The sequence below is a fragment of the Pygoscelis adeliae genome, unplaced genomic scaffold (genome assembly GCF_000699105.1).
Source record: "Pygoscelis adeliae isolate BGI_AS28 unplaced genomic scaffold, ASM69910v1 Scaffold220, whole genome shotgun sequence".
NCBI classification, from domain to species: domain Eukaryota; kingdom Metazoa; phylum Chordata; class Aves; order Sphenisciformes; family Spheniscidae; genus Pygoscelis; species Pygoscelis adeliae.
In genome coordinates, this window is record NW_008824049.1 from 2,207,579 (window position 1) to 2,231,251 (window position 23,673).

The 23,673-nt window shown below is 45.8% G+C and overlaps 1 protein-coding gene across 1 annotated transcript in view; it reads right to left on the bottom strand.

The window, feature by feature from the left end:
* PLD1 (phospholipase D1, phosphatidylcholine-specific) overlaps window positions 1-23,161 on the bottom strand; it is a 45,532-nt gene extending 22,371 nt beyond the window's left edge. The window contains exons 1-13 of the mRNA XM_009333579.1: window positions 23,008-23,161; window positions 22,537-22,664; window positions 22,096-22,241; window positions 21,187-21,295; window positions 18,927-18,992; window positions 12,647-12,705; window positions 12,022-12,114; window positions 9,239-9,391; window positions 8,317-8,466; window positions 6,933-7,016; window positions 5,106-5,187; window positions 1,933-2,043; window positions 390-596 (exon numbers count right to left, since the gene is read on the bottom strand). Of these exons, the coding sequence (XP_009331854.1) occupies window positions 390-596; window positions 1,933-2,043; window positions 5,106-5,187; window positions 6,933-7,016; window positions 8,317-8,466; window positions 9,239-9,391; window positions 12,022-12,114; window positions 12,647-12,705; window positions 18,927-18,992; window positions 21,187-21,295; window positions 22,096-22,241; window positions 22,537-22,664; window positions 23,008-23,161 (1,542 nt within the window). The remainder of the gene's footprint in view (window positions 1-389; window positions 597-1,932; window positions 2,044-5,105; window positions 5,188-6,932; window positions 7,017-8,316; window positions 8,467-9,238; window positions 9,392-12,021; window positions 12,115-12,646; window positions 12,706-18,926; window positions 18,993-21,186; window positions 21,296-22,095; window positions 22,242-22,536; window positions 22,665-23,007) is intronic.
* Window positions 23,162-23,673: the final 512 nt, after the last annotated feature.

Below are 23,673 nucleotides of genomic sequence, written 5' to 3' on the forward strand. Positions count from 1 at the left end.
CATACAGACCCAGGTTAGCAGAAAGCTCAGCAAGCAAGGCACCTGCTGAGGGCCCAATTATCCAAAGGTTCAGAGCACTCTGCAAGTGCCTACTGTGCATTTCTAGCTAAGTTTTATTAAGAACATAGCCTCCAAATTGTGACTGCTGCTCCAAGCTCCAGGGGAAACCCAGCTGTCTATCTCCATGCCCTAGCAAGGGCTGGTCAGGATCTAGCCCCTGAAGAGTCATTCGAAACTCGGATACTTCCGCCTTTCCATTACTATTCCTCTTTAAACCTCCTAAACCGAACCCTACGCTTAGAAGTGGACACGGCTTGTTCATCCCCACCGCAAACCTGACGTGCAGATGATGAAGGTGGCCACCAGCTAGATGGAACAAGCTCACTTACCGCCAGGTTGGTCGTCGACACCGACTTCACTGCCGCCATTCGTTTGACACTGCCCACATCGGTCAGGCGATGCTCATCATCATCCCACCTACCATATGCCAAGTCGATGCCACCCACAAATGCCACGGACTGGTCAACGATGACGAGCTTCTCGTGGTGGGCCCAGAGGTACACGGAGGAGGACACATGATCTGGGTGTCTCATCACCTGGGGAGAGAAGCAGCACTCAAGCTCAGTGTCATTGCCCAATTTACATCCCTCCAGCCAGAGAGCTGCCCAGCTTTTTTTTTTGGCTGCTCAGGATGGTGGGGAAACACTGGAGTTTTTAGAAGATGCCTCCACACAGACTGCTGTAATTACTGAAGCTACATGACTCCCCCCGAGTCGGGCTCAGCCTTACTGGCAGTCAGGTGCTTCCCCATGATGTGGGTATTCCCGAGCAGCGATGGTTACTGATGCTGGGATAGGTCACACTTACAACAACAGTGTTCATAAGAGGACTATAGTCAAGGAAACTGTTTCAACAAATAAAATCACACTTTCAGTAGAGCTATAATAGCTGAGCTTTCAAACACAGAGCCTGCTCTAAAAGAAAACAACATATTGGCGATCTGACTCACTTCTTTGGTTGTTGCCACTACATAAGTAAAATGAGAAATTGGCTGGTTTTTTCCCCATTTAAAATCAGCAAATTGTTTGACATTTGCTCATAAGATTCTTTTTTGACATGTGTTTATGGCAAAGTAATTTCTATATCTAGAGCATTCAGTATATAGTTTAGTTTTTTTTATGTTAGAGGAGAGCCATTAGACCAGCTTCCTGGGGAAAAAGCTAGAGTTTCACCTGGCTGCTGCCAAAAATCTTACACACATAGTGCATATCTTCCAGTTACACCTTCCAGTCTTGCTGCAAAGATGATGGTGAATGGATGCTTCCCTTCACCATGACAACTGGTCAAGTGACAATAAATCTATTATTCTAGCAGTTTGTTAGTCACCCTCATGCATAACATATATCTTATTGCTCATTAAAATGTATATGTTTCTAAATTCAAGAGACTGGATCTAGCCTTATCTACTGGTTTGAGTGCCACAACTCATTTTCTGCTCAGTGGCAGAGCAGCAGTGAAACAGCACAGGACAGCACAATGCTGTTCATTTACAATGGAAACATAAACATCCAGTGTTGACTCTCATCATCTACGTATGAACAGAAATGCTGAAATGAGATAACATTCTCAAACTGTAATTTTCCATTTGATGTAACCCCATTAACTTGTCACATGAAATATGTTCCCTGTGAATTAGATGAATAGTTGCTTTGGCAAGTCTAAACTAAGCAATTTTATGTTCAGTTATAACCTGAAGAAATTAAGTTGCCAGATGTGGTAATCACTGTATGGGTATGTCTTCTCAGACTATTCCTACTGTAACGGTGGGAATGGTTCTCCCAGTTCACACCCAAATACACTGAGGGTCAACACTAGCTATCAAGAGCAAATGAATGCAAATGTCCTTCTTACAACTGCCCGATGCACAATTACCTTAATGTTTGGATGGAGGTGCATGAGCGTCCGCTTGCTGTATTCACTGTTGATCCCTAGGGCAAGCTCCACCTCTTTGTACAGCATAACAAAAATTCTCACTCCTTGTTGCTGTCAGAAATAAAAAGAAACACATGGTATGCAGGTATTTCAATGGATACAGTCCATTTCCGAAGCGAGGAAAAGCTATGAGGCAGTAAGCATGTTGTGTCTGCAGACAGAAACGCAGGCTGAGGTTACTTGTTCTTAATTATGCTCTTCCAGATCCACCATGGTGACCCCACAGTGTGCAAGGACCCGCGCTGCTCAGGAAAGCTCTTCAGCTTCCAGAGAAGGGCTCAGTACCTGGAATCCTGTGTGAAGAGCTGAGCTATGCCAAAGCCCATCAACAGGTCATTCTTACAGTAGCCCCTTTTAAACGTCCTTTGAGGTAAAATTCTGCAAACGTGATTCACTCCACATATAATAGTGTTGCACATGTCCACTCAAGTTCAGTTTTCTGCTGTTTCATGTTGCCCTGAGGTTTGCCTACAGTTACAAGCATCTGCAGGACAATGATGCCAGGTCATACAGGCATCCCTCTCCTGAAGCGGATGCAACCGACCCAATGCCAGCAAACAAGTTCTTTCTGCTGGTAGAGCTAAACAAGCTCCTGGAATACAATGAGCAGTGCTCAAAGGACGGTGCTTTTCTTGAGTAGAATGGTACCCACAGGAGGGTTTCTAAGGACACTTGTTAAAGCACTTTCAAAACTGCCAAGTACTTCCCAAACCTCAGCAGATGCTGGCCACGCGCTGGAGCTGCTGCCATAAGTCAACATGGCTTCAAATCTTGCAGTGGAGCTTAAACTTGGGACCTAAGCTTTCCACAGCCTTTTAAGCTTCTATTTCCATAAAGCTGCTACTGATACCTTGAGCAGTCTCCAAACTGCGGATGATATTCTGCTCCCCACTGCACCCAGAGAAGTCCAAGGCAGCACTGTACATACATAAAGGACAGCCTTACCCCTATACCTAGACATCAGCTTGCCAACTGCGCTGCTGAATCAAAGAAATATCACAAGTGAGAGAGCAGGCAAATATTTCCAGGAACTAACCTTAAAACACTCCTCACTCTTACAAGGTATTTATAGCCATAGGAAAATCCATGTCAACGTGACAAACAAAGCCGAATTCTTCCTGTGGTCACGTTTCATTTGCCAGAACATAAGACTACCAAATCAACAACAGTCAGACACAAAAAAAAAATCTGTTTTTTTTTCTAGGCATGCGAAGGGGTGAGGACTGTGACGACAACTGGTTTGGAAGGGGAGGGAGTCAAAGACTACTTCAGGACATCCACCTGGACTCGTGCCCTTCTACCACACCAAGAGTTCAAGAGACTTCCCTGGCCGCACTTCCCTTCCTGACTCATCGCTCATGTGGGGCAAGCTACCATTTCTAGCACTGGTGTTATCACAGGTTGAGTGAACAACTGAAGTACAGCCCACATTCATAAACACCTCACACTCAGCTTTTCCGTCTGCCTCGCTTGGCTCCATGAAACATGTTCTCTATAGCCCGGATCCAGACGTGTTATTGGAAAGCAGAGTACAACCAACAACGAAATAAACAGTTTTCTGAGATGAAAACGCTTAAAGAAAAGAGAAACAGAGCTAGTAGTTGCAGTTGCTTGCTCATATCTCAAAGTGCTGCACAAGAAAGCAGAGCATGCAACAGCACAGAGCTTTGCATGGGAATCCTGACCGGGAGAGCCAGGAAAGGCACCAAGTCAACAGCAGGTCTGAGCTTTTCTGTTCAGGAAGAACAGCAGGAAGAAAGAAATTAAAACATAGGGAAAAAAGCCTTATCAAGTTTATACAAGCATTTGATTACTGAACATGAGCATTTATTAACTCAGATAACATGGCAATGCAAATAGGAGTCCAAGTCTCTAAGCCATGTTTATCACCTCCCAGTAAACAAGTTGAACAGCACAGCCCAGCTCTGGGAAACGTGATGCTGCTTGTGTTGGCACACTTTTTTCATGCTTTGCTGAAGCCCTTTCTCCACATCCCTTCTCCACAGCAATGCACCAGGACCCTCATGACCAGTCTCCACCTGAGAAGGGACAGGCAGGGAGGACACAGCTGATCTTCCTCCTCTTAGTGGCCGCAAGAGCCATGAGAATATAGAAAGGGGTGGGTAGGAACAAAGAAAACCAGGAGACATACAGGTAGTAAGAGGCAGCTACCAAAAAAAATAAAGCCTTTTTTAATCATATAAGTTAACCTTGGAAATAAAAACAGTAATAAGAAAACACAAAAAACTTTTAGATTTTGGCCTTTCTTATGCTCCACTAAAATTCATTATTACCAATGGTAGCAGCTGTGAAAGAGCTATGGCAAGAGCAGCTTTGGGCAGCCTGGCCCGGGCAGGACGAAGGCAAGAGGGGTTCCACCAGGGGTAACGGGGCTGGGGGACACTAGAATGATGTTTAATGTCAACAGGCACTTCTTTACTACAGCAAGGAATGATGGGTGAACAGGAAGAACAGTTCTTCACTGTTTAGTTGTAGCAAGGACCTATGCAATATATCAAGTATGGAAAACCCAATGAGAAGGCTGTCATGAGATAGCATGAACCTCTGGATGATACCAAGTGACTTTTTGCTAATGACATCCTGATTTTCTGGGAAGACTGATGGTATCTTTCAAAGCTTCAGCTCCGAAAAAGCTGCAACACAGACATACAATACATGGTAATAACAGGCAGGATCTGCACAACACAGTAACGTACAAACCACCTACCAAGAGCCACCACAAAGTGCTTAGTCCTTCCCATACCTCTAAATTATATATGCCACAAGCAAAGCACCTGGCAGCAACAGCTCTTTGACCCCACCAGGAGCTGGGGCAGTCACAACGCAAGGCTGAAGCAACCCAAACCTGAGGACTCAAAGGGGCAATCAGAGAATCTACCCTTCTGCCTCCAAGCTCTTCCAAACCCAAACAGGGGGGGAGCAAATCAAGACACGTAGTTTTCCAAGGCCGTGTGAAGTGAGGCTTGGCCAGCTTTAACTTTCACCCCTACCAAAATAAATGGTGCAAACGCTCCAGTCCCAGTATGACCCTGTAACTGTGTGGGTGCATGGGGTTTTCTGCAGAGCAATGGTTGAAGCTGGAGCTCACTTACTGCTTTCCGCTTGAGAATGCAGTCCAGCCGCCAGCGATTTCCTTCCACAACAGGTCGTTTCATGAAGATTTCTGGGCTCAGCCTAAGAAAATAAAGGGGTGGAAAAAACACAGCATAGGTAGTCTGCAAACAAAGCATTGGCCTAAATAATCAACTCTGTAAGTAAAGAAATCAAAAGGTTTATATAAAAGTGGATGTGAAGGCTCACGTCCCAGAGTGATGCATTCTCCAACGTCATGCTCTTTGTTTTTTAATACCAGAGCATTACAGAGGGCAGCAGACATGTCCAGCACATTCATCTTAGTATCTAACAACCCATGAAACCAAGTTTAACAGTGATGTATAAACGGGGAAACTTGGATTCTGTCTATCAAAAAGATGCAACAAAAGAAAACCCCAAGGTAGATTTGAAAGAAATGTGTAGACATAAAAAATAAATAAGAGTGGGATTTCAGTTCTTCTGGTACTTAGGCTATCTGAGTAGCATAGATTTGTGCTGAATTTTCCTTGCTGCCTAAAGACAAAGCAGTATGATCTCTCAACAGGACATTTTATTGATTCATAGCCTTAAGGATTGCAAGGTATAATTAAGCAATCTCATCTAACTCCTGCAAAGCAAGGTGACAGAATTTCATTCCTTTACTTTTGTACCGAGCATGGGAACTTGTCCATGGTTAAAGCATAAAAACATGCTTCTGACTACAGCATTTTTATCTTAAACTCCACGTTTCAGATATGTTTTGCAATTCCAAGACACATGAACAATTGTCTGAATAAAGCGTTAAGTAAGAGACAATGGGTCTGAAATGCGATGCTCTTGCAGTGCTACTTGATGTTGCACGTGGGGATCCAGGAGCATTGTGTTTATCTGTGGTCATGTTAGGAAACAGGTTTACCCCAGTAAATGCTAACATAGTATTTAGTTTTCTCATAATTGCCACCTAAGAATGAATCCTCCCAGTTCCTACGGGCAGTGGATTAGTAACAAGATGTTCATCTTACAGATGGAGAAAGAGGAGCATAGAGACGTGGCCAAGGTTAAAGAGGACCTCTGAGCCGTGGCTTGGGAGCCTGCCCTACCATCCTGTCGCCAAGCTCCAGGCTGGCTCAGCCAGATTAACCTCCACAAAGGCAAGACACGGGCAGCCGCAAGCAGCATCCAGCTAAGAAACTCTGCCCCAAGCTTGTGAGAGCACCCTTTTTCCGCCTCAAACAGGAACCAGAGCACTGCATAGATATATTGAATTACTAGTTAAGAAGTAGGCAGAGCCAGGTCCTTCAGCAGCCACACAGCTCAGGGAAGGGACGACAAAACTCCCCCTCCATTGCCTGGCCCATTTAAGAGCAGAGCAAAATTACACCCTGCCAAGATGCTCTCATCGCTGGCACAACGCTTCCCAAAACAGTGAGGAGGAGCTGACAGGAGGGTCCCATGCAGGATCACACGGGAAGAGCACTGTCAGAGGTGTTTGAGTGTCCATGTTCCCTTACAAGAATGTTTTTGAGTGTGTCCCTTGGGTTTGCAGTGATTTACACTCCTGATGAGCACCTCAAGCCATAACATTTGCAATTCAGGTGGTGCCTTCATGCAGTTTCAGGACTTTCCTTGGAAGGAGACAAACAAGCTGTTGATTTCAAGCATGCACTTTTGCTGCCAACCCTCCTGAAAAGGCCTTTGAATACAACACAAGGAGATGTTTGGGTGTGCTGCCAAACCATCTGGCTGCACGGCTAGTTGCCATACTGTAGGGCCTCTGAACAGTGCCACATTGTTGGGAACGTCCCAAGAGAGGCAGCTGGTCAACATCGAAATACGTAAGTACGAACCACCAATCTGTGATGAAAATTTCTTCTTTAGCAGCTTCCATGGCATTTGCAACATCTTCAAAGTACCACTTAGCATTTACATACCTGTAAAAGCAAACACAGCGCATAGATCTAGGTTTCCTCCCCTCCATTAAACAAAGCCCATAGCTGAAGACTGACAGGGTTCTGTGTTAATGCCATTTACATTCTCTTCTCAAAAGCAAACACAAACCTGTTTTCAAGAATTGGGACAACACGCAGGGAGAATTTCATGCTGCTATTAGTAGCTTAATGAAACAGCACAATAAGATATTATCAGTACTTCTGCCAACCGCACACAATATTCTTCGGTTTTGCTTGATGTGCGAGCTAGGTTTGGCTCTCAGGAAAGGATGACAGAGTGGTGTTTGCTTTGATTTACAGAAACTATTTGGGCAGCAGTTGCTGCAAGGCAGAAGCTGCAGTGACAGCACTGCAAGGGTTTGCTTCCAACTACAGTCAATTTTTCTGAGGTGCTTCTGGGAATGGCTTAGTGCAATCAGGTTACCGTATGGACGGGAGGATTTCTCATGGGACTGCTGTTTGCATAAAGCCCAGTCACACTTAGACTATATCCAAATTTGCATTTGCTGATTCTCTTTCGTTGCAAAGCCAATCTGCAAGGCCTGAATATAATGCTGCTCTTCAACAAGATGAACGACATTTGCATCTGAACACATCCATGGTGCCTGGAAGGGCAATGCTGCCTTACAGAATGAGAATCAGCCTTGCAAATGTGGTGAGCAGGACGTATCTTGCCATTTCAGAGCATGAAGGACTGTGGCCAGACCATCAGTCACAGAGGAGCATGGGCAGGACAGGCTGCAGCACAGCTGCTTTGGGAGGGAGCCGTGGAGAAGGGAGTAGCCAAAGAGGCAGACGTTTTCAATAGCACCTGTGTTACCATGGGCTTACAACCCAGAGCCCAAAGACCTAAACCCTTAGGAAACAGCATTTCCAGAATCAGAAACTGGGATAAAATTGAAGCCAGGAATATCTTAATGAAAGAGCAGTTCTGGTTTTAACTCATAAGCATCCTGCCAATTATATGTGCATCAAAATACTATTTTATCATTACAATCATAAATACCCAACGTGTTCAAATTCAAACAAAACTTGATGTTTCAAAACGCTATTAACTGTGATGCAAAGACGTTAACAGGATCAAAGCACTCCTGTCACCAGTACTGCTATTCTGTTGCCGGTGAAGGAAGCCTCATTTTTTGCAACTTCTCTAAGTATCATCGGTCCCTACAGCTACCGAACGCAAACAGCTTTATCCATCAGACCCGGGCTAACACAGGCAGGCGTGTGCCATCGCTGCTTCGGGTAACAGATCCAGTTGCAGCCTCGCCACGGTCCTCACCACTTGGCCAGCGTGTTCTCCTGCACAGCTGCGTAAGAGCCGAAGCGGTGCTGTGTGAGGAAGTCCTTGCCATGTTTCCGAATGAACTCGTCTATGCCCTGCCTCCACCACTGGGCATGTCTGTAGCTGTTGCACTTCAAAATCAGTGACCTGTAAAACAGATGATGCATGGGGCAGGATGCTGAAGCCATGTATGTTTAATTGGGCTGCTCCTCTCTGCCTACCCACGTCGATAAATGCACCTGTATCAGTCATATTTTATTTAAGCAAAAAGTAAGGACTTTGCTTTGTTGTTTTGTTTGCAAATGAATACATCAGCACTGAGCTGCTCCAAGTGACTACCACGGCATTGCACTGCCAAGCATAAAAAAAACCATACCCCACATTTAAATTAGTAGCATCAGTGTAACTCGGAGGAGAGCTGGACCTAGCTAATGCTGTATTTTTTAAAAGATGAATTGATACTGTATGCTGTCATAAAAATATTAAATACCTCTTTATCCCAACTAGCATGTCTTTTGGGTAATACTCTGGTTGGGATGTAGAGGAACGTGTCCCTGCTTGCAGCATAGAGGAACAGAGGGCCTAGAAAATTACTGTAAGCAATTGCTGCGAAAACAGACCGCGCAACTCAACATGCACCATGCCCTCAGGCCTGAGCAATAACCACAAGGATGGACGAGTGGTGGCTGAGGCTCCAAGTGCCTCATTAAGACATCGGAAACGATCAGCATTACACAGGCCAAATCCCCAGCAGGTATAAACACACCAGCAGCTGCCCAGGCACTGAGCCCTGTGGGAAGCTGAGCTGCACCAAACCAGCCCGCACACCTCGTTAACCCCTCCTGGAGAGGAGCATCAATTCTTCCTTAAAAGAAGCAAAAGCAAAGAAAAAAAAGGGTCTAAAGACTGTATTTCTTACCTAGAGAGATTGTCGATCTGCAACCCGTATTTAGTTTCTGTTTCTTTCTGGCCTATCTTAATGTTGAATTCCTTATCTACCAGCAGGACAAAGGCAATGGCCCCGGAGTCTGGCTTCATGTACAGCAGGAAAGAATCCTTCACCACCAACCACCTGTACGGGCACAGCAACCAGGTAACCTGTATTTCACCCATGCTGGTCTTCAACACATGAGCCATAAAAGACTAACAAAGTGAGAAGTGTTTCCTTCAAAATAAGTGCAAATCATTTATCAGGGAAAGGAAAGCGTTCAACTAAAAGGTAAAATTTTTTTCCAGGGGTTAGTCCAGGGTATGGTTTTCTTGAGCAGAAAAGTGCCTATTTTATTAACTTGGGTAATGAGTTTGAACTCAATATAAGACTGAGTTATTTGCATGACTCCTTTTTACATAAGTCTTTGAAAATATAGGTTCTCGTGTCTAACAAAATCAAGTGAGAACTTCCCTGCCCACAAACCTCCCAGCCAGGTGCCCCAGCACCAGGCAAGGTGCAACAAGGATCCCTCCATCCCAGATTTTTATCAGCTTGTATGTTATACCTAGAGGCAATACGGGAATTACTTGACATTTCTAACATTAATTATGATGCTAGGATCACTTTCACTCCTATCAAAATATACGAACGAGGCATTTTGGAAAGCTTTTATTCCCAAGCAACAGGCACCCTGTTAGAAACACATGATGAGAAATGACCGGCAGGTTTTACATAAATACCGTAGCCTGAAGGCAACTCTGGGAAAACACACATTTTTTTACTGTGAATGGTAAACCACGACAATGGCATTTCTAATTTTTTCTTCCCCTGCGGCGTAGCTGGGGTAATCGGCCCCCTCTGTCCCACACAGGTCGCCACCACCAGACCTTTGCCTCATTATTCTGCACACTCAAACATACAAAGCAACAGAAAATACTGCAAAAATCTGTTCATTCTTGGATCTTTAGTAACAGCCCCAGCTCCTCATCAACTTCCAGATCCCATAATTTTTTCTTTACTTTCAGAGTCCTGAAAGTTATCCCAGCACCACCTCTCATTTGGTGCCAAAATACCTCCCCCATCATTTGGCCCATAATTTCACTCCCAAACATATCCACAAATGACATTTTCAAGTGTACCCCATGCCCGAGAAGTCCTGTCCATACACGTTCACAGCAACACCCCACCGTTCTTCTCTGTGTCCCTTTCCACGACCCCCGTGGCCATAACACACCCAACCTACTGTAATAAGTGAAATGAATTTGGGGTATAAAACCCCAATGCCTATGGCAAAGCTGTTGTGGGAGAAGGATGGCCACGGTTTGCCCCGTGCTCAGGGGGAGCTCTGCCCCCAGCTTGACATGTCCTAAAATCCTTCACTTAAATAACCCTCTCTGGGAAATATTACTGTTATTTGCTTATTTATCGATGCACAGGCTGTCAGTTCCAGCAGGCCGTGGCAGGGATTCGGTGCCCTCTGGTGTTACTCTGCACATAATCCCACTCAAATACTTGTCCCATCCCCTTTTTAGGCTCTAAAGGAAAACTGAAATCCATTGGAGCTGTATGTGCTCCTGTACTCACTAAAGCTTGAGCTCTGCATAACATAGGGAAGAGTTAACTGAGGGGTATTGAGAGGAAAAGGCATTTTTTTTCCATAAAAGAGAAAAAAGAATTGGAGACAATCTAATGATTTGACCTGAAAGAAGCTCACATCTTCATCTCCTTGTGCACTCATTATGGAGATCTTCTGTAAAATTACATTAAGAAATGTTGGAAAGACTATGAAGAAATAGGACCTTTTCTTCACAAGAATGCAGAAAGAGTTTGTTGGAAAACGGAATTTTTTTTAAGATAAACTAACGACAGCCCGTTGGCGATGCTGAAATCCAAAGGTAGATAATACTTGGGGAAGCTCTCACAGACCAAGAAATTGTTTCTAGAAGGTAGATATGTGCTATTTGGATTTTCAAAAGGAAAGATTTGCCTGGGAAGGGCAAGCTCCAGGAAATACCCCTTGCATTTTTTGGATGCTAGCTGGTAACACACATACTCCTCCATAGCAAACGCCTCCCTGCGCTGCAGCCCCAGGAAACACTGAGATCTAACACAGAAGGTAAAGGGATGGGAACAGTAAGTTATGTCTGTCTGCAGCAGGAAGGGACACGAGAACAGGGTGGCTTGTGAAAACTCCCATGAAAACACCAGCATTTAAGCACGTGCAGTAATAACGAAGAGGCGACGTATTTAATTCCAAGGTTAATTGCACCAGAGCTCCTTACTGCTGCAGGTCACGTCTGATTTAATCCAGCTTCAAAGCAGCCCAGATAGTGTTTCAATTAATTGATTTTCTTTTTGTAAATTGAAGAAGGGAAGCTCACAAAACCGGGCTGAAATCTGGCTGGGGCAGTGGAACCAGCCGCATCCCCTCCCGAAGGCACGGAGCCCCTGGGCACTCCCGCAGCAGGGAAAGCTGGGCACAGACCAGGGAATTATTGCCATTCCTGCCAGCTCAGCGCTGTAAGAAATCCAAATTTTCCTCTGGAGCAACGTGTCCCTTCTGCTATGAACTCCAATGCAAAAGAAAAAACTCACCACCCTCCACACAGGAGGGCAAGAGGGCAGACCCTTTTGGCCTGAAAATCTGTGGCTTTTGTAAAAAAGCAAGACTCTCCCTCACAGACTTTTTGGGAGGAAAAAACAAATGAGAATTTTTGTATGTGTGCCTGAGGAGCACAGAGCATCGTCGCCTTCGCCCGCCTCGGCAGTACCTTTTGGACCATCGGTAGCACATCCTTCCTTGGCCACAGCAGTTCAGGCCAGGTATGCGGTGGCCCCCAGAGCGCTTCATGATCAACCCTTCTCTGCAAGGACAGAAACACAGTCAGGACAGGCGGCACGGCTCTCCTGGAGGTGCAGGGCAGCTCTCGGGTGGAGGATGCTTGCTGAACCCCCTAGCCCCTGTGCTCAGGGATGGCTCCTGCCACCTCCAGCCATGCCCGAGCAGCCTCTGCGCCACTGCCCTGAAAGCTGGAAGAAGGGCAAAAATATCCCCGCCAGAAGGAAATCACAGAGATTTAGGAAATGCAGGGCCCTGTTTTATAGCACAAGCAGGATAACAAGCAGGTAGACAGGTTGTGGGGAGGGAAAGGGAGAAACCTCATGAGCCAGCCATTGGGCTGCAGCCTGCATCTCGCAGAGCAGACCACTCCCAAGGCTATTTCCCAAAGTTGTAGCATTTCTGTCTGAACATTAACACATTCTTATACCCAGGTGGCAAAATACTCTCTAGTCAGTTATTGGCAAGAAAGGAAAGCCATCAATTTGAACAATATTTATTTATAAAGCCATGCTCTTGGTGAACCACAACTCACAAAGACATAGCTCACAACTCACATGCCCTTTGGTCCCAGGTCGTGGATGAATGACAGCTGGCTTACTCCAATGAACTCCATCTGGGGAAAGAAAAAAAAGATTCCCCCATCTTTCATACTCTGAAATCCACAAAATACTTTGCTCCATCTAAGTGACTTGTCATAAAGGCATAACCTACAGAAGATCCTGAGCAGAAATTACCCACCATCACTTAAGCATCTTCAAGAAGACCAAGAAAAGTAGTTTGGTTGGGTTTTTTGTTTGTTTGCTTATTTAATTATTTTAAACGTGCTTTGAAGAACACATTTCAGGCAACCAGGACAATCAAGATCAAATGTATCATAGGGACCCACCAGTATCCTCCCTCCTGGATCACTGGCTGAAATGAGGACTCAAGTTTGACACTGTTTGGGGGTCTGTGTGAACTTGGCTGGCTGCCTCAATCCTCTCCTTCCTCCAGTGACGCTCATAGAAAGGCTGGAAAGGGAATGAGCACACATACCCAGGGCTGAGAGCATCCTATTCCCTTTGAGTCCCCTACCCCGTGGACACACACCACATGGGGGTTCACCCCCTCAACCCACAAGCATCCTCCAAGACCATCGCAGCAGGTTGCTCCCACTCAGTGCTGCACACACCCCTGCCCCACATCCACTGCTCTGTCTTGACACTGGAAGCTGAAAATCCACAGAAAAGCCACAGTGGGGCAGGAGGAGAGCGAGACCAATCCATGACTAATGCCAGTCTGTGTGCAGCAGGGTCAGCCCCGATGGAGCCCCATGGCAGGCACAGGCTGGGAGACCCACGTGGCATGCTATCAAGTTTACTAGCAAATCTCAAATTCAAGCAACCTGCTTCCTCGCAGCTTCTCCTGCTTCAGCAGAGATTGCAGAGGAATGTAACAACAAGCAAAGCCGGTGAGAAAGCACAGCATGATTACGTTCACCTCTAAAAATAGGACACCAGGCGATTTCGACCAAGCAGGCTTTTCTTGGCACAGCAGGACATTCCTGACAGTCTGCTGGTTATGAGCCCTGGGCCCCATTAGCAGGGAGAAATGCCTGCCCTGGGCATCCCATGCGGGACAGGTCTCCAGCAGGAGCAGCTCTGCGAAGGAGCTGCCTTGCACGGTGAAGGCTTGCCTGCACCCAGGCACTTTTAACTTATTATTGCATAAAACTGTCCAAGTGCAGACAGGTGCTCAGGGCAATGTGAGGGCAGGAGCTGCGCTCCCCTTTGGTCAGGCAGGAAGCCGGAGGGAACCCTCTAACCACATGTTTTGGCAATGAAGCTTGCTGGAACCAAAGCTCAGGACTCAACCCACGCTCCTGACCGCCGTCGGGACGCGAGACAGCCTCGTGGCCAGCTTCGGGCCATGCCCGCCCATGCCCCACAGCAGCTCAGGTGCCAGCACTCAAGGAAGGGCTCTCCTCCAAAGTGGCCACTGTCACCTGCTCTTTGGCAAACCAACCTCAGGGCCCTCATTGGCAAAATCCAATTTTGCACAGGAATTACATGGGTGGACCCGTGAGTCGGAGATATTTTCAAACACTAAGAGTAACAAAGAATATCAGTCAATTTTGGACAAGAGTCTATCTTGCAGTTATGGTGAGGCTGGCTCAGGATCCCTTCCCAACACCATCATTTTTGCCCCACAGAAGCAGCAGTAGGACAGAAGATCCTTCCTCCTCCTCACACTCTGCTGCTCCTTCCCAAGCTTCTCACATCAATAAGGTCATGGAGAAGAAAAAAGGATCTGTTGTTCTCCTCTGAGTAGCTCAAGGACATAAAGTAACCTCTATTCAGTAGAAGCAAATTTAATGCCCTCATTTTTGGGCGATTTCAGCCTGTTTTCAGAAAGTGGCTAGAATAAGTTATTCTATGCTTTTACTAACAACCTTGCTATCACCACTCTCAGCACACGTTCTGGAAAAGCACCAGGTGTGACCTATGGAAGTTTCAGCTGTTTCTGCAGTGACACTCGGAGCGGGATGGGGAGCGTCTGAAAACCCAGCATATCCTACAAGCTCTTATCAGAGGTCCCAAGTGAAGTCTCAGGCCGGTTCTTTGCCCTGGATCCCATTTTCATTTATTCAGAAAACGGCTGGCATTCCCCATCAGACGAATCAGAAACCCAGACATCTCTCTCACAGTGGGCACACAAAAAAACCCCGCACATGAATGTCAAAACCCTTTGAAAACGTTGGCTGCAACCAGAACGCTGGCAGCAATTTGAGGAGCACTGCATGCAGAGAAATAATTGTCCTCAAAGAAGCAAAAAGAAAAACCAGGGAGAAAAATTACTTGCAGAAAGAGAACTACTACTACATAAAAATGAAAGAAAGCTTGTCTGGCAGCACAGCAACCTGCTCTTCAACCAAGGATTCTTTGAAACGGCAACAACAGTGACAAGAGCCCATCCAACATGTTGATCAAGCAGCGCCGATTAGGAGCTTTGGTTTGTAAAAGAACCATAAATAAATTCCACCAGTTAGAAGGAAAATTCCTCAGTGCAGTGGAAAATATCTGATGGAATGATTTATCGTTATTATTATTGCTGCATTAACTATTTTTACTGTTACAGTGCCTTTCATTCGAGGTGCTCATCATTCACAGAAAAACCAAGAGGGGAATGCAGAGCAGCGAGGCGCTTTCATCTCCCTCACATCTGAATTCCTGCGCTGCCCAGCTGCCTCCCCGGGGAGCCGGCATCCCGCTCTGGTTTCAGAGTGATCTGCAGCAGAATATTTTAAGTATGAGACATGGGCCTACAGAATGCAGTTTCAATGACATTGTTGTAGCAATAAAAAGAAAAAAAAACACAGACGGGAGTGATCAGCTGCAGAAAGACAAGCTATGAAAGGTGGAGAACCAGCTGCAAGGTGCACGAGCCACGGTTTTAAACTGTCCCATTCTGCTAGCGATGTCAAGCACGCATGATTTATGTAAGCAAAAATTTCATAAAGCATCTGCATTTCAGAAAGAATTCAGCAGCTCCACACTGCGTTTTCATTTCAACTCTTGTTTTTAATTTAGTGGGTTAAAAAACCCATAAAGAGTTGATTAGCAGCTGTGGCTAGCAATAAAATGAAATTACACCACTGTTCAGAATAATATTGTTCAGCAATAAGATGCCAGCTATTTCTTACACACGCAAAAAAAATTGGCTTACACTAAACCCAAATTTAAAAAAAAATATTAAATGTGCAAAAGTTCAAGTGCAATAACTAAAAATACTGAAGGGTTGGGCGGGGACCTTTGCAATGGTCTGCAGATCCAAGTGCCATATCAGAGGCAAAACAGCAGCCACTCTCATGTATCTGAGTTGTTCTTACATTGTACTACTTTCACTTAAAACAAGGTTTTTACACTCACTTACTATAGCTCATCCAAAATGTTAGACACACACACTTCGGTTCAACCAAATCTTATTTTTTCATTTTGCTTAGGTATCTTTCATCTATTACAGCTCGTACAAAAAAAATGATGCAAAGGTCCAATTAATAAAATTTTTATATGGAACACAATCAAGCCCACGGGCCCCGTTTCCTAATGTTCTTGGGCTATATTCCCCCCATTTCCCAGGAAAAAAGCGTGGACAATTAACACACTGAGATTCCCACAACATTCATTTTAACTGTAATTGTCTTGAAGCACTTCAGTCCAGAAGTACTATAAAAAGGTTTTGGAAAGGACTAGAAGACGTGAGATTTAATCACAATCCACATAGACAAAAGGGGAAGAAAAAAAAAAAAGGCTATGAAGTCTGGGGTCTGATCACAAAATACAATGTGTCTACCAAACTATTTGTGAACTCCACACAAAATGCTCTGTCACTATGAATGCTGAGAAATTAAAGGAAATGTGAGAAGACTGTAAATTTTATCATTCAGCGCTAAGCAGTCAAAGCAAGGGATGCTTGGGACATCTTTAAATGATGATGCTTCAGTAGGTTTATTACCACAGCCTGCAGTAGCATCACCTAGGAAGGCTAGAGGATGTACAACCTCTACAATGTCATGTGGTCACCACGGACCTGATCCTCAACCCACCAGGGACTTCAGGTCTGCAAAGCCGCTACAAGCTCAACTTGCAGGCTTGACTCTCCCAGTGCACAGCACGTCCTTGAGACAGCATAGAAAGTGGTAATCCCCTCACTGACAAATAATAAATTAGCCACAAATGCAAAATAAAAGAAGCAAAAAAGTGAATTAAATTGTGCAGGTCAGATGTTAAAATGTCTCTGAGGAAATGTGATTGACCCAAGCAGGCTTTTCACAAGGACCAAGAGTTACACATCAGGTGGGTTGCAGCTTACCATTGCAACTCCATGTCTGACTTCACAAAGAATTTAGGATTTTAAAAAACACCTTGGTGCACGGATTTGATGAGAGGAACACACAGGGGTCAAAAAGTGCTCCAAGATTAAGACAGTTGCAGTATTTGTCAGCGTCCAGGCACAAGCCTTCTCAACCACAGGAAGAGCAAAGCCCTCATTTTGCTCTAAGGAGGATAAATACACTTCCAAGGAAAACACCAGAAATCTTCACTTCAGTCTCTTGTCTGAGAATAGTGGGGGTTGTTTTGGTGTGTTTTTTTTAAAGCAAACATTTTCCTCCCTGTGCTCTCTTCCAGCATTGCCTGCAGGACCCCCTTAGCAGCACCACCATTAGCAGAAAAGTCCTCACTGAATGCTTTGCTGCAGCCAAATCCAGCGAAAGCCAACAGTAAACTGAGAATTTATGTGCAAAGCGACATCTGGCTCCGGGGGCCGGGGACAGAAGGACGATTCAGTGCAGGGGGAGGGGAGCACCCCACAGCTGCCCAGGCAAGACAGGACTGCTCGTCTCCTCACCCGGCCCCCACCATGGCAGCCCGCCTCGAACCACAGAGCCTGGTCAAAAGATCACCCACGTTCTTATATGAGCAGAAATTCTCCAAAATATTTGAAAAAAGCAATGCCTGCCTAAGAATGACAAGACAGATCCGCACTGTGAAATAACTCTCCCTCACTTTGCATATGCTACTGATCAAAATTGCCAAGTTATCCCAATCTTGCCTTTAGAACAAAAGATAACTATTTTCCACATGCAGACTAACACAGCTCTTGACTGCACTGGACTTAAGGTCTACAGCCTGTCCCCAAAAGAAGCACTCTAAGAAACACAGTTCCTCTCAGTTCAGATCTGAAGACTTCTTGCAACCCAAAGCACCCTGCCCAACCCAAAGCACGATGGCCAAGGCTGGACGAGCACTTTGTCTCATGTAACAAGCAGTGCTCAACACACCGAGCTCTGCAACAAGAGCACACACAGCTTTTGGGCACAACATCCAGCTACACGCTGCCCAACACCTCTACACAACTGAAGTCCTGCAAAAGAGCAGAATACTTACCAAACAACAGCAAAAGTTGAAGAGAAGAACTGGCTGCTACAGATACCCTAAGCGTAGACTACGTTTCTGCCATGTTTGAAAAGCAAGTGTTCCCAGTTGTCACCCCTTGCTCAGATATGTCACTAAGCTCTACAGCTACTCAATGCATGCATCAGGTTTTGCTGATAATGCAAGAGATGGAGTAACACAGTCATTATGCTGCCAAAAAAGGGGAAATAAATTACCATCCCAGGGAGATGTTACAGCTGCGGCTGACAGGTGAGGACTACTGAAGAAACATCTGACGATGGCTTTCAAAGGAAATATTTTTGCTCAAAATAGGCCTGATGTTGGATTTGACACCTCTCATCATTTCAAAAAGACTATTGACTTGGGGAAATAAGCCAATTACCATCTCCCTTTGGAAGTGACAAAATACCTGCAGAGGTGAATAGGTATCACTCATATAAACTCAGCGTCACTGATGTCCAGTGAAAGTGCACAGAATAGGAACCTGAGACAAATTTGCACCCAGTACCACACACAAAGCCCAAACTGAAGGAGCAATTACAAATACGGTTTGGACTCTAATTGTTTAAGTATTTAAAACTTCAACTTATCATCTTAAACACTCCCCAGAATTAAAGAGAAACCCACTACATTATACATGTGCGATCAGCTTTTGGGGCTGGACTACCTTGAGGAGGTTATCACTGTGTTATAACAGCAACCTCCAAGAGTGAACCATTCACTCTTTTCCTTTTGTTTTAATCATATTACATCCATGTCAGAGAAATCAGCTAAGCCAAAATACTTGTAAAACGGCTGTAAAATGTTTCTTACATAAGCTCCATGTCTTCTTCCAATGAATTCAACATTTGTAAACCGAATATTCTTTGAGCATTTAAGCAAACTAATTTCTACTTACGGTTCCATGGTAGTTCCTGTACATTGGCATTTTCAGGATCTTTGTCAAGTAGTCTTCCAGCTGTTTCTACAATTAAAACATTGAGACTTTAGATAAGATGCAGGAATTTTCAAGAAAAAAAAACCACAATCCAACTGTCTGGCATTAGGAAGCAATGAAGAAATCAGACATGCTTTTCAGCTTGAATGAATAAATAAATACATTATTATGTGCTCACAGAAGATTAGTGCTCAGCAGCATAAACAGTTTGATCACAGGTTGTTGACTGTTCTCAGATCCATGTTTGTACCTGTATCAGAAATAGTGTGGCCAGCAGGAGCAGGGAAGTGATAGTGCCCCTGTACTCGGCACTGGTGCGGCCGCACCTCGAATACTGTGTTCAGTTTTGGGCCCCTCACTACAAGAAGGATGTTGAGATGTTGGAACGTGTCCAGAGAAGGGCAACGAGGCTGGTGAGGGGTCTGGAGAACAAGCCTTATGAGGAGCGGCTGAGGGAGCTGGGGTTGTTTAGCCTGGAGAAAAGGAGGCTGAGGGGAGACCTCATTGCTCTCTACAACTACCTAAAAGGAGGTTGTAGCAAGGTGGGTGTCGGTCTCTTCTCCCAAGTAACTGGCGAAAGGACGAGAGGAAATGGCCTCAAGTTGCGCCAGGGGAGGTTTAGATTGGATGTAAGGAAAAATTTCTTTACTGAAAGAGTAGTTAAACATTGGAACAGGCTGCCCAGGGAAGTGGTTGAGTCACCATCCCTGGAAGTATTTAAAAGGCGGGTAGATGAGGCGCTTAGGGACATGGTTTAGTGGGCATGGTGTTGTTGGGTTGATGGTTTGACTCGATGATCTTGGAGGTCTCTTCCAACCTTTAATGATTCTATGATTCTATGATTCTACCTTCCACCAACAGACCTGTTGCTTGGCACTGTCATTTTAGAGGTCAACTTTCTTGACTGAGCCCAAGTTTCAGAACAATTTTCAATACAAAAATCAGTCCCCACTGTTTCTGACCCACACAAATTAGCTTCGTGAGAAAACACAGCCTCAGACACAACCAAGAGTGCCTATTTAACCAAAACATCGGGTTCATGGGGTGAAGAGCACGGTGACCATGCTACCCTGCCCCAAAGCCGCAAAGAGGGCAGTGGCCGGGCCACCAGGCGCTGGAGAGGCTGTCCTCCTCAGCCAGGACAGAGGAAGAGGAAAAACCATTACAGGAGAGAGAATCTCTTCCCGTCCTCATGGTAACTGGGCAAAGAAGAGATTAAGCTGTTTGGGCAAGGGAAATCGGGCAGAGTCCTATAGGACACAAAACAAACCGAAAAGAAACAGATATCATTGGGACTTCTGCCCTTCTCAGCATTAGCATCACAGCACTGAGCTACCCAGCTGGGCAGCGGGGGTGTACATCCCCATGGTGAAAGCTGTAGGATTCCCACGAGGAAATCAAGGGGGGGGGGGGGAAGGATCTACAAAACATTTTTCTTCCTCTTTTAAACCACCATCTCTCTCCTGAAACTTCCCACACAGCATCAAAGCTGTGCACAGCAAGGAGGGTTATCCACACTGCACAGCCACGAGACACAACCTTTTAGGACTTGAGGCTTCAGCAGCAGAAAGCCCAGGGAGGGAGTGAACAACAGAAAGAGAATGATAAGCACAGGGTGAACGAACATGGTGGGTTTTCACAGACTTTTTTTTTTTCTTCTTCCTTTTTTGCAAACAGAGAAGCTGCAATGAAGAGGTAGGAAGACATCCACCCTCTTCATAGAAGGGCCCATCTGTTAACATCTGATGAAGTTACACAGAACACGTGTGCCTCGGCTAAAATTACCCACTTCAGTATCAAGAGCCTGACTGTCATCTCCTCTTTCAGAGGGGGACAGGACTGAAATCTCTCAGATTTTGATGGCTGTGGGGCTGCCTCCATCACGCAACTTGACTCTGTGAACTGCCTCTTCTATCTGTAAATTGGAGCACGTGGAAGGAGGGGAACCGCCACTCTGGGCATCGTGGTTTTCCTCAACTGCAGAGGAAGACTTCGCCTATATGAACCCCGGGAGCAGCATCCTCCTCTTTGCATGGAGAAGAATTCGGCGTTAAAGCTGGACTTGTCAAAGCCTAAGTTTGTCAAGCAAAAGACTTTAATGGTAATAAAACAAGGGCTTTAATTGCGTGTGGCTTCACAAGCAACCTGCCTGGCATCTCTGCACCTCAGAAGCCCTCCCAGAGCATCCCTCTGGCCCCCGCAGACCGAGCCGGGCACTTACCCTCCTGCTGGAGAAGTGCTCTTCCCGCACCGTGCTCTCCGCAGTGTGCGGCAGACTTGGCATCTGCCTCGGTTCCCCCCTTTTGATGGATTGTCTTCTCACTGTGTGACTGGAAGGAAAAACAAACCCCGACGTCGAGTCTAAGTGCTGCAAGTGTGTGTGTGCCTCGCTCTGTAACCCTTCTTGTGAGATGCTTTTAATTTTGCCATCCAAATTCTTAAAAACCGAGAGATGGGTGGGCAGGAAAGCAAAAAAAAGCAAGCGTGGATTCATTTAAGAAACCAGTGTGCTCCAACTGACTCCCAAACAAAAATACAACACAGAAATATCAGAGTTTGATTTTTCAGGGTCTCCTTTTGCCCTTTTAAGGAAAGGGAGCCTAAACCCTATTTTTAGGGTATTATGTTCCCCCAGCCCTTAACCCCCCATAATTTCACCTTTCCTAATATCATCTCCCCACATTTCTCCACATCAGGAGGCTCGTACCAGCCCACACCACTTCTCTTCCCACTTCTCTTTCCCCTTATGCTTCCAGCCACCCCGAGCACCAACAGCAGCCCAGGCAGGGCTGACCACCCATGCCAAGGACCCCCACAGCTCCCGCATGCAGCCTGTGCTGGCAGAAAGCAACATCGCACCAACAATTTCCATTCGCATTAGCATAACCCCCAATTTCAAGGCAAATTCAGCTCAAAAGTTGATAACCTGGGACCCAACACGCTTTCTGAGTCAGCAGGGAGATGCCTGCACCACTTAGGTTAGACCTGCTAAATATGTAGAGATTGAACTAAAGTCTCCTTCTTACAGCAAAGAAATGGGATCGGTGAAGCCACACTGATATACTATTAAAAGAGAAAAGAAAATCGTGTCTTCCCAAAGCCCACACCGTCTGCAGGGCTGCACACTCACCTCCTGGTAGGGATAGGGATGCGCACGAAGGCTTTGTACCTCAGCAGCTCCCTGTGAAACTCCTGGAAGTGCTTGAACTTCCTTTTCACCTGCCATGTGAACTCTCCATGGGTCAGCTCGATCGTGTAAACGTTGGGGCTTGGTACCTGCAGAGGAAAACACCACCACAAGGGCTGCAGCTTTGAAGTAAGTAATTTTCCTGCAGCTGCTCATCTAAAGAGCCCTCATTCAATTTTACTTAAGGATCATTCTGTCCCACAATTTCTTGTTCTGCTTTTTTAGGTTTTGTAAACAGGCAGGAAACCTTCTCTCTTGAGCGTTTTTCTGAGACACAGGCATTCCGGCTTCCTCAGCTCACGAACAAGCATGCACAAAAATGGTGTTGTGGGTTAATTTAATACAGTTCTATGGAAATTAAATGAAATTTCTGGAGGTTCTGACCTTCTTCGTGGAAGTAAAGCGTTCAACTTCCAACACACGCACTCGAACAGGACATCCCGTGAGGTACGTCTGCGTGCCCGGCTCTTTGAACCCATGGGTGTGATAGATGGCAGAGAAGGGAATGCACACTGGAAGGACCACAAACCCCGTTAGCTCAGCCGCCTTGTAACCATCAACGAGGGCACGAAAGCCAGCAGGTAGTTGCAATACTTTAACATAGGAGCACTTACACAGCAGCAGTAATTCCACTAAAATATACCAGGTTTTATTTAAGAGAGCTTAAAGACAAGCTTTCACAGAAGCGACTTGACTTGAAGAGCTCAAGTGTTAAGAGTAATGCCTCCTGGTCCTAAAACAGGGCCAACAGCTGGGCTTGGTAAAACCACTGAGGTTGTACCCTATCTGTCAACAGATTATCGGTTATTAAATCCAGGCGGGACACGGGGTGAGAATGTACGGGCATCAGCTCACCAGCACCTTTTGGGTCATTTACCACCTCCGAGTCGACCTCCTCCCCCTCGAAGTGGAGCTCCCTGGTGTCCAGGCTCTCAATGATGTTGCTCATGTCTGCAGCGATCTTCTTCAGCGTCGACGTAGCTGCATGGCTTCCGGTTCTCAGTGACATCTCGGGGACCCGCACGCCAGAGCCACGGGGGGCTGGGGAGGAGGAAGGAGCAGGGCTGTCGTCACCTCCTCCACAACACCGGCACAGCGGAGCCGAGGGAAACCTCCGGCAGCATGTGGCCTCATCTTCCCTCCAGCCCCTTGCTCACATTCATCCCAACTATCCCCATCCTACACACCCAATGCAAAACGCCCAGCCCTGCAGCTACAGTAAACCACTGCCCAGAGCAGTGAAAAAGCACAGGTAGCTTCAGGCTACAAAAGAAAATTCTCCCCGATGCCAGTGACCACAGGACTCGTACACTCCAGTTGTACTTTAAAATGGAAAATATGTAATATTTCACTTTCCGGCTACAAAAACCTGCAGGGGGTTGGCTGCGGCTTAGGAGTACCTTCACATATTGATTTCAAATGGAAAGGAAGGAAGCTTCTGCATCAACTCGCCTGGTCATCTCGGCTATCTCTGTAATAACGACGATGCACCAGAAAAAGCACAAACTGTATTAATGCCTG